The 16,514-nt window shown below is 47.2% G+C and overlaps 1 protein-coding gene across 1 annotated transcript; it reads right to left on the minus strand.

Annotated features, from left to right (window-relative positions):
- Window positions 1-341: 341 nt before the first annotated feature.
- GABRQ (gamma-aminobutyric acid type A receptor theta subunit) lies at window positions 342-15,829 on the minus strand. The gene is made up of 9 exons (XM_027534860.1): window positions 15,392-15,829; window positions 13,371-13,459; window positions 8,365-8,432; window positions 6,808-7,028; window positions 5,547-5,629; window positions 4,943-5,080; window positions 4,263-4,415; window positions 2,447-2,694; window positions 342-1,879 (listed from the first exon to the last, which is right to left on the minus strand). Exons 1-9 carry the CDS (start codon window positions 15,538-15,540, stop codon window positions 986-988), a joined length of 2,043 nt encoding a protein of 680 aa, XP_027390661.1. The 5' UTR covers window positions 15,541-15,829; the 3' UTR covers window positions 342-985.
- Between the last annotated feature and the right edge of the window lie 685 nt (window positions 15,830-16,514).

Consider the following 16,514-nt stretch of genomic DNA (forward strand, 5'->3'; position numbering starts at 1 on the left):
AGAAATAATTATTATCTAGACTCACAACAGTTGTTCATCTGCTATTCTAGATTAGATGGTGAACTTTCCTAACCCTAGTCTTCATTCACCAAGTTCTTATACTGTGTCTAGTGATGATCAACTCAGAATCTGACCAGACAGATGTACTAAGTCCCTATCATCAAGCATTTTGAAGCAGAAACATACACAAGAGAAGTTTAAATCCTTCCAAAGATGCTGGCTCAATCTGAGTGATCTCCAATCCAGCATCATCATGCTCTGCAAGCTCCTGCTGGAAGCACGCTCTGTCACTTATCCTGACATCTCACTCAGCACCCCTACCCACCCACCCTGCACCAGAACAGGGTACAAATGCAACAGGTTCAAAATGCAACAGAAAAAATAGTGGGGAAAAGGCACTTTCAGAATCCCCAAGTTCCCTAGAGCCACCGCCTGCACTTGCAAGAGATGGCTAGCCCTTCTACAACCCAGTCTGGCTTTCTCTTATGAAACCCTAAGCAGAGGGTGAGCAAGGACCATAATCACTAGGAAGGGGAAAAAAAAAAAAAAACAGAAGAAAAAACTAATGAAAAAGAAAATTCAACACTTCAGTGGGACAGAAAAGTCCCCAAAAATGTTTTTGTACACAGGGCTCAGATCCTTCCTGTCCTCCAATTTGGCTCCTCTCTGTCCTGTAAACATTTCCAGGTGGCTTTTCTGTCTTACTTAGGTGTTAGAAGTCATTGACAATGTGATAGTCTTCAGAAGGAAGGGAAATTCAGTGTGTTCTTTACCTCGAACTCCTCTTCAATCCCTTCCCTTCTGGCCAGAATACATCCTTTTCAACTACTTCTCACATCATATTTATAAAGAAAAAGGTGGAATGGACTCAAGTGCCTAATAACTATAATGTAAAATGAAGACAGAAAAGAAGGCAAAATGGAACAAAAAGGAACTACGAAAGGGGCACAGCACAGTGTCCCTGCCACTTGGGGACGCTAGGGAACTAATAGATATGATACACCCAGTACACAATGTTGAACACCACGAAGGCAAGAGGGAAGAGGAGCCGGCAGCATTGGTCAACCTTAGGAATGTAGTCAGGGTGAAAGAGATCGGAGGAGAACCCTTTACTGAAGGAGCAGCCAGGGCTTGGGGGGAAACTGTTATCAGACTCCGAGTTGCTCTCCTTGTCTCCATCAAAGTCCATAAAATCATCACTATGAAGGCTTCCGGTACTGTCAACTTTACGCTTGAGTTGCTCCTCAAGGTCAGGGTAGCCGCTCTCAACTATGACATCATCAGGTAAGCTATGGATATCACGAAGGGTGTTACAGATCTCCTGAAGCTCATAGGTTGCTTCTTGCACATGCCTCTGGCCATGGACAAGCAGACGCTTCTTGCTGGGGCCATTGTCTTCACTCTCATCGGAGTCAGAGCTCTCTTCAGGGTCTTCTTCTGGGTCATGGGTCTCAGCAAGGTTGCGGATTTCGGTGGGAACAACACTGTTATCAACATCAATACCATTAACTCGAATGCCGTCATCGTGCACCACCTGCTCTGAGGTGGACGGGAGATCACTCAGGCTTTCTGTGGTGGCCAGCGAGGCCCCATCAGAGAGAGAGGACAGCGAACTGAGGCTTTCTGAGGAGGCCAGTGGTGCCTCCTTTGTGAGGGAGGCCAGAGAGCCAAGACTTTCTGGGCTTGCTAGGCCGGCCCACCATGGGCTAGAGGGAGGAGAGTCAGTTTCATCTTCTAGGTGAACCTGGTCATTGAATGCTGTATGAACAATCACTTTTGGGGAGGGAGGAGAGGAAGGACTTTCCTCGTCAGCACGATTGATGGGCTCATCCACTGGGCAAACTGCCTCTTCTTCCCGGCGTCTCTTGTGCGCATGGTGCTGAGGAACAGGACCAAAAGGCTGTTAGCATATACAAGGCTGTTAGCATCGAGAGCTTATGCTGCCCACTCTGGAGTGCTGTGTAGTGAGCAGAGGCAAGACCTTCTCAGGCAGGTGGGTGTGGGCTCCCTGTGAAGCAGGGACACTAACACACTGCCAGCAGCAAAAGACTCAGCATGGCTTTTGGAGTCAGAAGAGCAAAGGAAGGAGAGGTAGGTCAGCCTCTCTGGTGTCTCTTCCTTGCAGCTTCCCTGTGTTCCCTTTGACCTTCTGGCTCCACGGCCTACCCTGTGAAGCATGCTGAGTAGACCAGATCTGAAGCCCAAAGGTCTGGGGAAGTCTATCTCTGCCACTTGTTAGCCTTGTGACCTTGGACAATAACTCAACCTATAAAGGAGTGATAATAAATTGTTCTACTTCTGTCTTATCTAGTGTGTGTGTGTGTGTGTGTGTGTGTGTGTGTGTTGTGTGAAGATGAAAGGAGCTAAGAAATACAAAAGGTTCAAGTGCTAATCTTTGGTTTAAGAGGTGCTCAAGGAAAGTGGATTGTCATTCAAAAAGCCAAACCTGCTCTGCCTCTCGGTAGCGGTAGCGCTCCATGACTCTTAGGGCTCTTCTGAGTTGCCTCTGAGAATGCCGGGATCCTCTTCGGTTGTAGAAAAGGTAGTTGATGTAGACATACTCCACCAAGGACAAGAACACGAAGAAGAAGCATACGACCATATAGATGTCGATGGCCTTGATACAGGAAAATTGGGGGAATTGATTCCGCAGATGTGAGTTGATGGAGTTCAGGATGAGCATTGAAGTCAAACCTATAAACAACACAGCACAGAGTTAGTCCCCTCAGGAGGCTGAAGTTCTTGCACAAGCCATCAGGCCCACATCCCACTGGAAGGGAGCAAAGGCCATCTCTGAGGTCAGGAGGGCCCTCAGCAAAAGGCATTTAGCTTTCCTGGCTTAAGACCTTGGCTCAATTGCCCTTTTAGCTTCTTCACCCCCATCTTTAGGCCCAGCCTGTACTTCAACAGTTCAGTGATTATTGTTCTTAGGGGCAAGTCAAGAATCTCCAGCCATGGTTCATAGTGAGTTACACATCAAGCCCCATTTTACCCTATGATGCTCCTTCCCTTTTTTGCCTCCTAGTATATAGGCTTTCCTGTAATCCATCTCTCAGAAGGTTTGGTGAGCACTAAAATATTGCACAAATATAAAGGTTTAGTGTACTGTGTGCTCCTAAAGAAGAAGGCTAACAAGTCTGCCCCAAAGATGGTGAAGGAGAAAGCAGACCAGAGTGTGGGATAGACAGGCATTCTGAAGAGTGGGACCAAATATATTTGGGAGCTTAGGCCCCTCCTTGGTACTGCTCAGAAGTCTTCAATGCTCCCCATTGTTTAGACATGAAATTCCAACTGCTTAAAGTGGAATTTGAAGTTATTCCCAAGTCAGCCCAGGCTTTCTTCCTGATACTCTCCCCACTTCTCCAGTTTGTGCCCCAGGTGAAAGTGTGAAAGTTCCTCAGTTATGTCCAACTCTTTGCGCCCCCATGGATTATACAGTCTGTGGTATTTTCCAGACTAGAATACTGGAGTGGGTAGCCTTTCCCTTCTCCAGGGGATCTTCCCAACCCAGGGATCAAACCCAGGTCTTTCGCATCGCGGGCAGATTCTTCACCAGCTAAGCCACAAGGGAAGCCCAAGAATACTGGAGTGGGTAGTCTATCCCTTCTCCAGAGGATCTTCCTGACCTAGGAATCAAACTGGGGTCTTCTGCATTGCAGGCAGATTCTTTACCAACTGAGCTACCAGGGAAGCCCTAAGTACCCTTCAATTTACCCTTTACCTGTAATCAAGCTACTTCCTCTTTCAGGGAATTCTGCGACTTATATCTCTGCCTCCTGGAAGTCTTCAAAACCCAGGTTGAGCAGTACTTTTCTACTGCAGTTATAGCCAAGAAGACCCAGGTCATTTCTTCTTCTGGACTCTGACTGTGTGTATCTCAGCCTTTTATTAGACATTTGTCAAGGGCAGTTCATCTAGAAGCCCTCTGCTGCTTCACAGGCATTTTGATATGCTTCTTAATCAGTGTTTATTGTGTTCCATTTCTAATGTAAATTTGTGACTTATCCATTCATTTATGTATCTAGCAAATAGAAATTCTGATAGTTTGGACTGAACATATCAAGATCCCAACCCTGATGTTTTTTGCATCTGTATCCAATGTTGGTCTCTCTGCTGGGGGTTGGCTGGGCACCTGTACAGATGCCTGTTAGTCAGGCCCCATCTTGTTCCCTTGCCTGTGCAGTCACACACTGCTCCTTACTCTCAGCTTTTTTCTGAGCAAGATGAGCCAAGTTCTTTCCTGAGATGGGGACAGGACTTACCGACTGTCACCCTGGCTGCAGAAGATTCATAGTTCATCCAAAATGATATCCAAGAAACAACAGTGGTAAGGACGCTGGGCCAATAGATCTGCACAAGGTAACTGGTGACTTCCCTTTTGACCAGGAACCTCAGGATCAGGCGCACATAGGAACCTGGCCAGGAGACAGACTGATATTAGGGTGGCAGGGCTGAGGGGATATTCAGGGTGAAGTACAGGATGGTTGAGGGGAAACCAATGGCCACTTCAGCCTCTACTATCCAAGCCTGGGCAGTCTGCAGACCTGACCCTTTTTGCTGCCTTAAGGCCAGTGACGATGGCACATATTAGTAGGCCCATGTGGCACAGCAAGTCTGCTATCTCTTCCTTCCTTCCTCAGTTGCTCCATGTCCACTGAAGTTGAAATGGGAGAGAGAGCAGATATTTCAAAGGTGCCACAGATGGAGCAGCTGGCCCTGAAAGGAGGCCTGTGGAGTGTCAAACACAGCCAAGTGCTGCTGCACTCATTTCCTCACTGGCAGAATGTAAGCCTCTGGGACTTCCTGAAGGGGGCTTTGCAAGGTGTCTAGAACAAGAAGAGAATAGGAAAGAGATTCTAGAGGTCAAAGGCAGAGGTCATCAGGAGTTCCCTAGCATACAAAAGAGACAATGGACAGGAGAGAAGGAAGGGGTCAGACCCACCTGTGTAGAAAAACACCTCTTTGGTACTGATCGTCTTTCCCAGGAAGCTGAACTGAGGGATGTGAAGCTTCTCTGTCCCCTGGACGGCATTCCCACTGCCTTCCCAGTAGAGCAGGATGTCGTCAACTGTGTAGCCATCTACAGGGGCGAAGTGAGCAGAGTCAAAGGAAGCAGGCACAGGTACTTTCATACCAGAGGAGTTTGTGAAAACCAAAGGATAGCTGGAACCTGCAGTTTGCAGTTTTGTGGGTCTGATCCTGGGGCAGCGGGGCACATGAAAAGAGAACTTTCAGTCTGGAGTTTCTTATCCAGGAAGGAAAGCAGAGTAGACAGATGTGCCATGAGCTTGTGCACAAATTCCCCAGAGCATGGCACATTCCCATATGGGACTATTTCATCCAAAGGCCACCTTCTCCCAGATGCCATATATATATATACACCCCTGTCTGTCTGTCCATCTGTCTGTTTATCTATCTATCTACCTAGAAAAGGTGGGGAGGGAGTAGGGGACATATGCAGTCCCTCTCACTGTCAAGTGCACCCTTGGTTTCCTCATGGCCCCACACCCAGGAAGGGAAGAAGGGGCCGTGGGAGACAAACGTACAGCTCTCCACCTCCAGCTTGCAGGTCTGCTTGTCCAGAGGGAATTTTTCCAGATTCATGGAACAAGCTGCTGTGGTGGTGAGCCTGCAAAGGAAAAGCAAAAGAAAGAGGAAAATGAGTCCAGCCCAGGCAAGTAACTGTTCCTTAGAAAACTGCAGGGCTGGAGTGGGGACAGGTACCCCAAGGACTGGCCCACACTACCTACATTAAAGTTGGGTTCTCCTTTTCCTTTCTTGTTTCCTTCTCTCTCTTCCCCTCTATTCCTTCCCTCCAGAGGAAAGATGAGTTACAGTAAAGATGAGTTGTGTAAGGAGGAGAGAGGAAATCTATATGTGACAAAGAAACCAAAAAGTGGTGTAGGACTAATAGAGATGAGGACAGATGTATGGCATGTCAGAAAACCTTGGGGTGTCAGAATGGGAAGGACCCTGGAGGAAACTGAATGCAGCGTCGGAAAGGGGACTTTCTTGCTGAAGAAGCAGCAAGCCTGTTAGGAAACCACGACACTGAAGCAGCTGAAGTGCTAGATCTGATTATGTGGTGTGCACACACTGATGTGAGCAGCGACCCAGACACACCTTTGGCTATGAGAACTGCCCCTGCAGCACATCCATCTCTGTGCATCTGCTTATGAGTGTCCTAGGGCTTAGCAAATGCCAGTGAGTGTAAATGGGCAGGAGGGATTAATATCTCTGAGGTTAGCTATGGAATGAGGCTTCAACTGCCATGTGGGAAGTCCTATAGAAGAATCTGAGGAGGGATCTTGGAAGACCTGGGGCCATGGGAGAAGGGACCAGTGGGGAAGAGGATTTACAAAAGCTTTCTGCAACCCCAGCTGGGAGCCTCTGGACCTCTCTTTGTCCTGCTCTTCCCAGGTGCCACGCTTGTCTCTTTCAACTCTTAAAGTGATTTCCATTTTGTACAGTAGGTGGTGTGTGTGTGTGTGTGTGTGTGTGTGTGTGAAAGAGCTATACCCTAGTAGCTACCTGTTGTAGAAATTTTCTGAGATAAATTTATCTCTTACACTTGTCCTGCAAGATGGTTTGTAAGAGATGAGGCTGTGAGAAGGGCTTTGGTGACCATCTATTATGTTACAAATATACCAGCAGGGCGTTCCAGTGTGCATACATTCTGTTTGTACAAAGCTATAGGCAGTAGATGCACAACTGAGCACCCCTGGGCTCCCTGGATGCTGCATAATATATGACCAAAGGCAGAGATCAGTCCTGCCAGGGCGATCCTCAGGTCCCTGGGGAACTCACCGTATGCCATACCGCACGGTTCCATCTGGGTGAAGCTGAAACACGCGGTTTTCCACAGTTGCATCATGAACAAATGCCTCCTTGCTATTTAGAAAGTAGCAGTCAGGGACCCACAACTTCTCAAACAGTCGATAGTCCAGGGTCAAGTTCAGGTTGGTCTCATGATACGCTAAACGTGGATCTTTCCAGGTCTGATGAAAAAACATCGTAATGGTATAGTCCTGAGGAGAGAAAGATAAATCCCAGTTGTAAGTGGGGTTGTTCAGCTTTTGGTCCTCTGAGTTTGTGTGTGTGTGTGTGTGTGTGCATGCAGGTATATGAAATCTATCCTAAATATAGACAAGTAATGAAACATGTAAGAATGTTCAATGTTAGGGATAATAAAATGAGCTCCATATAATTAAAATTCAGGTTAAGAAATACAATGTTCCCAATAACTTTCAAGCTTCAGTGTATCCCCTGCAGATCATATTTCCCACATCTCCCAGCAGCAATGCATTATCTTAACTTTTAATGGTAATAATTTTGCTTTTTACATTTTTTCTCCATGTTTTCCTAAGTTTTATTGCCTATGCATTTCTAAGAAATGTATTGCTTACTTGGACTTATTTAAAATTTTTTTTCTGAAAGAAATCACACTCTCTGTGTTCATAGCTTGCTTATTTCACTCAACATTGTGCTTGTGTGTTTGTTCAGCTTGATGTTGATAATTAAAATTCGTTCACTTGTATTGCTGGATAATATTGCCTTATATGAATATACTATGTATATTACTATGTGATGACACCATACATACCAAAATCACAATGAAATAAGAACTATGAAGCCAAAGTTCCAGTTTATATCCCCACTAACTGCAGATGAGAGTTCCCAGTGCTCCTACCTTGCCAATATTGGTTTTGTCTGACTTTTGACTTTTTGCTGGTGCAGCAGGTATGTAATGGGTTCTCACTGTGGTCTTATTTTGCATTTCACTGAATAATAATAAAGTCAAATATCATTTCATAAGTTTATCTGCTACTTGGATTTCTTCACAAAAGTGAAATTCCTGTTTGTATTTTCTGATCATTTTTCTATTGTTTTAAAATATTCTTATTAATTCGCAGGAATTATGTGTATTTTCAATACCAGTCATTTGTGTTGCAAATATCATAGTCCAATCTGAGTTTTCCTTTCAAACTTTTCATACTGGTTTTGTTTCTTTTACAAAGCTGAAGTGCCAAAAGTTTTGGCTAAAGAGAATATTATTATAGTTGAAGTTACCAGTATTTATTTTTATAATATGTGTTTTCTGTGTCTTTTTAAAAAAACTCCTTACCTATCTCAAAGACACTAAAACAATATCTTATATTTTAAAAGCTTCATAGGTCTTCCACTTTTAGATCTATAATACATCTGGATTTATTTTTCATTTCAGGTGGTTGTAGTTTCTGAAACCTATTATGTTCCTCCATGTGGGCTCTGCTGCAGGTCACAACAACAGGAGTTCGCTTATGACCCTGCTCCTTGTCTCATGTACCTGGTCCCCCTCCCCAAGGCTGGAGCTGACACACTTACCATAGTCACTTCTGAGATCTGTTCAATACTGGAGACATAGATAGACACTCCCACTGGCACAGGGGTGCCTACAATACAGGAAGACACTATTACATTCAGGGTAGGAAAAAGGGTAAAAAACTGCCTGAGTTTGAACCTCATTTTGGCACTTACTAGCTGTGTGACCTTGAAAAAGTTACCTAACCTCTCTGAGCCTCAGTTTCCTCAGAATGGGGATAATGATAGTACTTAGCTCATAGTTAATGCAAGCCAAGCACTTAGAGAAGGGCTTGGCTCACAGTATGCTGAAAAGAAAGGGTCAGGCCAAAATAAAGAAAAAATAAGGGGATGAAGCATTCTTTTTCTTTCTTTTTTTTTTTTTTTAGCATTCTTTTTCTAAATGTTTTCTGGATAAAAACTCAAGAACAATGAAACCCAAAACGAGATATACGCTGTGCATGAGCATATTTGTGTGAGTTCATGTGAATGTGTCTATGTGTGAGTGAATGTGTGTCTTCGTGTGAATGAAGAATAAATGTGTGAGCTGTGTGCATGAGTGGATGTGATCATGTTCACAGACATGAGTAAATCTGTGCATGTATTCATGTGCAGGTGAATGTGCCAGTGTGCACATGAATGTATGTGAGCATGCCTGTGTGTGAGAAAAATGCATGAGTGTATTTGTGTACTTGAATGTGTTGTGTGGGAATAAATATGTGAACATGTGCATGTATGTAGGAATGTTGTATGGGAGTGAATTATAAGTATGTTCCTGTACAAATGAATGTTTGTATGTTCATGTATGAGAGAATGTGTGACTGTGAATGTACGTGAGCTTGTTAGTGTACAAGGCAATGTGTGAACATGGGTGTGTTTGTGAGCTTGTTTGTGTGTGAGTTAATTTGTAGGTGTGTTTGTATATGTGTGCATGTTAATGCATGAAAATATTCATGTGTGAGTGAATTCATGAATGTTGTTTGTGAGCATGATTGTGTGTGAGTGAATGTGTGAGCACATTTCTGGGTGAAAGAATGTGTGAGTACATGCGTGTATTTGCATACATCATGTGGGAGTGACTATGTAGGTTGTTTGTGTGAGCCTGTTCACTTGTTAATATATTTGTGAGCATGTCCATGTGTGAGTGAATGCATGATTATGTTTGCGTGTGAAAAGTTGTGTTTGGGAATGTAAGTGAATTTATGGGTATGTGACTGTATGTGTGAGTGAGCATGCTCATTGTGTGTATATGTGAATACATTTCTGCATGTGACTTTGTTCATATGCAAGTGAAAAGTGTGATAAGTGATTATGCTTCTACACTCACACTCATCACACTTATGAGTGTATAAGTGTGAGTTTATGTATGCATGTTGATGTGCTTGAGAAAACATTTGAACATGTCCAAGTGAGTATAGTTGAATGTGTGAGTGTTTGTGACTGTGTTTGTGTGTGAGTGAATGTGCAATTATGTTGATGTGCAAGTGAACCCATGAGCATATTCATCTGTGTTAGTGTGTCACTATACACCTATGAGTGAATGTGTGAGCATGTTCCTATGTGAATGTGTTTGTGAGTTGGTAAAAATTTGGACATGTTTGTGTGTGAACATGTGTGAATGTGAGTGTCTTCATGTATATGAATGTCAAACCATGTGTGAATATGTGTCTATGTGTGAGTGAATGAGTGATTTTGAGTGTGTTCATGTGAATGAGTACATATGTGAGGGTGTTTGTATGTATTAATATGTAACTGTGATTGAATCCGTGTATGTGTGTGTCTATGTTTCTGCCTCCTGGCTTTCTTTTTCAGGACTAGGTGTTAGCACTGCCCATTCCAATGTGATAATGAATGTGAAAATATGTCATAACTATAAAGTACTGTAGAAAAAAATTTTTATTGTTTCCTCATTGACTCAGGACCCCCTCCACCTGGCTCCACAGCTGAACCATTATTCTACGTGTATTATATCACACTGCTGTTATGGAAACAAGAGTGAGGCTTCCAATTCAGCCTGCTGGCTTCACTGCAGGCTGACTGCCTAGAAACTAATCTAGAAAGTGCTACTGGGAATCCATGTATGAATGGCATCTGAGAAGTAAATGGGACTCTGTGTGAGGGCATAACCAACTCCAGCATTCAGGGCTACTGTGAATGATCCCTGGCAAAGTGCTTGTAGTGATAGGGGTTTCTAGAAAGGCAGTTTTTCTTTATTATAGCCTTTCAGGTTCTCTGCATGCCTTTAGAGGAGGATGAAAGCTGTGTTAGGAAGGCAACAAGCCCCAGAAGGGCGGGGCAGCCATCCCCTTGGCTAGCTCACTCTAGTGTCAAACCTGTAATCCTGGACCATTCTGTATCACTCAGGCAATCCCATCCTTTACAGCAGAATCCAGGGGATCTGAACCCTAAAGTGCCAGGGCTCTGCTTTGTCCAAAGGCTCCCAGTTAAAGGGGCAAGTGGGAACGTGCAGTCCACATTCCCCTCAGCAAGCCATGAGTCCTGGCCCAGGACTGTGACCTGAAGGAAGGGGACCTGAGATATTTTTTTAAATTTATCCACATAGAGGGAATACCTTATGGGCAAGCAGTGGTCATAATGAGAGCTTAACTAAGATACCACACCCCTACAAGCATAACAGAGGGGAACAAGAAGCTTCCAGATAAGGTGTCTAAATGCTATCTTTGGGGTGATGGTCTCAGCCTCATATCCCATTGCTGTCCCTCCTGATGGACTCAAGAAGGCAGAAAAAGTGGGAGGGGGGGTGAGCACTCCCGTCCCTCTTGGAAACTTTGCAACCCCAACTCTACTTCCTCTCTAGTATCCATCAGAGTACCAGAGGAAGAGGAGGTAACTGAAGGAGTGCTGAAGGTGGTCCATTTATCCTTTGCTCCACACCTATGTCATGCCAAGTGACAGGCTAAGCGAAGCTGTTAGGGACCTGCTTCTGCAGCACTATGGAGACCCACTTCTCTTGCTCAGAAAGAAGCAGCTTTGTTAACTTTCTCTGGCCCTTCCTATGCCTCCTCTTCATCTTCCTTCTCTTCTCAAGGAAGTAACATCTCCCATTTGAAGCTAACCACAGTTGGGTCATATCTGTGCATGTGTGCCGGTGTGCGAAGCCCTGAAACTCTACTTAACTTCAGAATCTGACTTTGTGTACAGCAGGAGTGCTGGGTTACCCCCATCCCTAAACTTCCTGGCCTTGCTCTCCCATGATTGCCCCCTCCCTCCCATAAAAGAGCCCCAGACTTGGAGCCTGTAGTGCCTCCCTCTGTCTAAATGCTAGAAGGTTCTGCCTTGTCCTTGTCCTCCCACCTTCATCTACTCTTTGGCCAAACTGGGGGCCGAGCTGCTATCAGACTCCCCAGGTCTGCATGTCCATGAAGCTTAGTGTAATCCAGGAGGTTAGACATCAGGTGTAAACAAATCCAGGTTAGCTCAAAATATGGCGGTGAGGTGCCTTGAAGATCTGTGGGTCAGGAGCACCTGACGACCCCCAGAGGTTGATCCTTGCTCTGTTCCCTCCCCCTGGCCCTGTATGCCTGCAGAGATGGCAACCTGAAGCAGTGGGGAGAATGTGCTTGATGTACTTGAATGGCTGCTGGTCAGCCTTTGCTGAAAAACATGAGAACGATGAATGGAGGAAAAAAAAATGCAACAGCTACATTCTTGACACCTGACATTCATTGCTTGGTGCAACTGGTCCAGTGGGGTGCTGGCTGTGCCCTAGCACTTGCCTTCTGTCCAGTCCACTCCAACTTCCCAGTCCCTAGTGTACACTCACCTTGGATCCGAGGGCTGCACCGCCTTCTGCCCTCACACTTGAAGGAAGCAAAGCAGCAAAGAGGATACCAGTCAAGTGCCTCGCCCCCAAACCTTAGGGTGCCGAGCAACCAACTCAGTCTTCGAGGTAGCTCCTAGGCAGATCGCAGAGCCCCTAGTGGTCCACCACAAAGGCAATTGCTAACAGCTGTGTGCCCTTGAGGGTGGAGGTATTGTGTATTCAGAAGACCTCTATTCACACAAATGTGCTAATGTGAACGTTAGCATCCATTAACCCTTTAGAGTGGGTGTCTAGTTCTACCACCTGCAGGAAGGGAAGTGCTTTCTCTGACTTATCCACCTTGCTTTTTGGCTCTTTCCTATTTTCCTTTGAGCCAAAATGTGACTAATGTCTATTTAAGGCACCCTTCCTCTTGTCTGTACTTAGTCTAGGTTTCCTGGGCATCCCCTCAGCCAGAGAATGCTATTCCTATTCCGTGCGGTCCAGGTAGGTGCCTGTCACTTTGTGCTGTGAGATGGCCCATCTCCCTTTCCAAAGCGGGGTGGGGTGGGGTGGGGGGTGAGGGGCTAGGCAACAACAACAGGAGAAATTGATGTATTGGAGTTTGTTACTTCAGTTTCTTTGTCATTTCTCATCTCTGTGCTTGAGATCTGAGGCCTATAGATTTTACTTAGCAGATAAGGCTATCAGAAGTTCCTAAGGTAATCAGGTGGGATTCATATGAAGTCCCATGCTGACTGCAGTGTGTGCAATAAACTGAACTTGGTGGGAGCTGAAGGCTTGGGTGGGTGAGCAGAGGCAGCAGAACCTGGGACCCGGGTGTACGAAGTAAACTAGGCAGAGAAGACCATGCCCTTAGTTTTCAACTGGCTGAATGGGGGTAAGTGCCCAGGGTTCAAAGAATGTGTGCACAAGTGGAACGTGTGTCCTCCCCACAGATGGAGCAGAGAACTCCAGCCGGAGAAGCACACCCAGGGTGACGAGTGCTTCTGCGGCCCAGGCAATGTGCTTCATTATCAGGCCTATGTACAGGAGTGTGGAGGGGGCAGAGAAGTGGGAGAAATGCCGGCAGAAGAGCCACAGGCCTGGGACTTGGGGCCTGGAAATGCTCTGCTGGGGTCTCTGGAGGGTCAGGAAGGGGGGTCTGCAGAGGCAGAAGGGGCCAGTCCAGAGGAGTGCCCCTGGTCAGCTCACTGGGTGGGGCTGGCTTGCTGTGTCTCAGCTCTAGTACCTGGACGTGTCTTACCTCCAAAATTGGGCCTCAGACGGCTATCATAGTTCGACAGCACCCTGTCCAAAATCTTGTGAACTGTAGCTTCATTTGCACAATTTTTGCTGGAACAGAGAAGACATTGGTAGGTATTGGTCATCAGTGAATGCTGCATCACTTCTCAGAAAACAAACAGCAAACAGCACCCCTGGCATCAACTCGCAGGGCCTTCTCTCCGCCCGCACACACACAGACACGTGCAGTTATTGATGCAGACATGTGCATCATACATGTACACATGTCTCCCCGCTCCCTTCCCTTCCTCCAGTGAGTCAGCCAGAAGCACAGCAGTGACGCAGACTCCTCTTTCCCCCTCCCCCTCCACAGCCTTTATCCAAAGGGTGGGGCATAAAGGCTGGCTTCTTGTTACCAGGCAGAATTGGGGGGATGGGGGGAAACTGTAGGGGAAGTGGAGAGGAGAGGGTGTGGGCAGGCGTGAGCACTCACAGAAACATATTACCTCAAGCCCCCTAAGGAGCCCCACCTTACCATGGGCCTGGATGCACGTTACCTCCTCAGTACCTCCATGAGCTGAGCCCACCAGCCTGTATCCTCCACCTCACTCACATTTCCCCTACCTAGGCTGGGGCTGGCATTTTGCTATCACGTCTATGTGAATCATGTTCTTGTGCACCTCTGTTTCCAAGACTTGGCATGTGACATATGACACAGAGAGAGCCTTGCTCATGTAGCAGAGATTTATGAGCCTCGTCAGTCAAACCATTTCTGATCCTTGGGTTTCAGAGCCATCCTCAAAAACACATGCATTTTTGGAGCAGGCATCTCTTTGGCTAAGCGTGTGTTTCCAGCCTAGACGTGTTTTGGGTGAGCACATGTAAATGGACCCAGAGAGCTGGCCTTTCCAGAAGTCTCTGATGCACCCTTTCAATTCACATAGTCCTTCACTGGGGCCTCTTTTCCCCCAAAGGGGCTTGTGAATGAGAATAGGCCCTGGAATCACTATAACTCTTAGTGACTATAACGCAGTGACTATGGAATGTCAGCCCCTGCAGATCTCGTGTGTGTGTGTGTGTGTGTGTGTGTGTGTGTGTGTGTGTTCACTAGCGCAATCTGGTATCTTGGGTTGAGGACATTGCAGAGCTTTCTACTGGAACCTTGCCCAACTATCCCCCTCCCCTTTTTCCTCATACATGTTATTTTCTGGTTTGCCATTTGAAAAATTATTCTCAATTATCTTTTTAAAAAATCTCAATTATCTTTAATGAGAAAATTTCAAAGTGTTCACATGAATGATTTCCAAATTAAAGCAATGCATTTCTGTGTTTTAAGGACCACACGCACTACCCATATGCCAGTGTTCAGGATCTGTGGCCATCACAAACACATTTCTGTGTGATCTCCACGTAAAGGCTGACTGTTTAACATCTCTTCAGATATTTGCAGACCCAAACAAACTTGAAATCAAACATCAAATCTTCAAATGTTTAATTGGAGTCACTACAAAATTGCACCCATCTCAGGCACATGGTTATATGTTATACAGCCACCGATCGCACTGTCTGCAGCATCGGAAAAGGTCCCTCACTGCTCAACACACACATTCACGAATACACGCACGCGCCTCAGGGAATAGAGAAAAAAATCCGGACTCAAACAGGTGTCTCCACAGTTTTGTGAATTTCCCATCACCCTGTACTCCCACCCTCAATCCTACAAGTGCCAAAGGGTGTGACTGGGAAAAGCTGACAGGGGCTTTGGTCCCTGGAGATGGATGGCAGATCTTGGGGGGAGGGCATCCTTCCCCCCAAACCCCGGGGCTGCAGTTAACAGGTGTGCTGAAGCACCAGGTCTCTATCTAGAACGGTCGCCCCTACTCTCAGCCCACCACCCTCCAGGGATCTGGAGGCTGGGCCGGCACGCCAGGGATCGGCGAGCCCAGGTCCAAGTCTTCCCCAGCCCGCTCCGTCCAAGAGGTCCGAGGCTGCCGCCGGTCCTCTCCTGTCGCCGCCATGCCCCACCTGGCGGCTCCCGCTTACCAGTCGAAGAGGTTCAGGACGACTTCGGGCACGGTGGAAGAGAGCTCTACGTGGAATTTCGGGGTGGAACTGAGGTCACTGCCCTCCGCGAGCCAGGTTCTGATGAGCAGCAGAAACACAGCGGCTCGCAGCATCCCTCGGATGCTCATGGCTGCGCACTCCAGGGCTTTGGAGGGCGCGAGAGGCTGCGGTTAGCCGCCGCCGCCGCCGGGGAATGGGACCGAGCGAGCGAGGACAGTGCGGGGCGAGAGGGAGCTGGGGGTCGCGATGAGTCGCCTCTAAGGAGACTGCAGCGAGAGTTTAGGGAGCAGGGGGCGCAGGAGTCGGACTGGAGTCCAGAAGCCGGGTTAGTGCCCGACCAGGAGCCTTAGGACGAGCCCGGCGGCTGCAAGGTGCGCTCCGTCTGCGGCCGCTCCAGGCTGCGACTGGGCACCCAGTCCGGCGTCCGCTGGCTCCGCCCACTCCGACGGGCGCGCTAGTCGAACCAATCCGGCAGGTGCCAGAAGCCGCACAAAAAAGGCGCGCGCTCCGGCCTCCGCCCGCAGTCGGCTCACCGCCCGGCCCCCCGCCCCTTCAGGCCTCCGCAGTCTCGCCCCGCCAGTCACAGACAAGGGCGGGGCCGGCCCGGGGGAGGGGAGGAGCGTCGCTGCCGGAGGGCTGAATGCTCGTCCTCAGCCAGGCACCCGATGGGTCGTGTTTTCTCTCGGAAAAAAAAAAAAAAAAAAATTCAAAATGTGCGTGTCGTTTGGAAGACTGTGTGCCCAAGAGTTTTGTTTTTCGCGGTCAAGGTAGTGAAGGAATTGGCTCTTTCTGAATGTACTTTCTGACAGGGCTGCACACTTCTGGGTCCCCAGGACAGAAATCTGGGAACTGGAAGTGTTCACCGAGCCAGGGCCGGCACCGTGGAAGGGGAAGGAGGCAAGGGTCAGTGTTTCAAGGGATTGAATCCTTGGAGAGCCGGCGACTCCAATGCTCCTGCATTTTGGGCCCATCAGGTGGAAAAGCCAGGAATTTTGACTAGAGGGCTCTTACTCTTTCCACTACCTCACTGTCCTACGAAACAAAAGGCTCTCAGAGGATAGGAAAATTCTTCCATCCCAATCCCTTCTGTTCTTCCTATCTC

The sequence above is a fragment of the Bos indicus x Bos taurus genome, chromosome X (assembly GCF_003369695.1).
Source record: "Bos indicus x Bos taurus breed Angus x Brahman F1 hybrid chromosome X, Bos_hybrid_MaternalHap_v2.0, whole genome shotgun sequence".
In the NCBI taxonomy this organism is placed as follows: domain Eukaryota; kingdom Metazoa; phylum Chordata; class Mammalia; order Artiodactyla; family Bovidae; genus Bos; species Bos indicus x Bos taurus.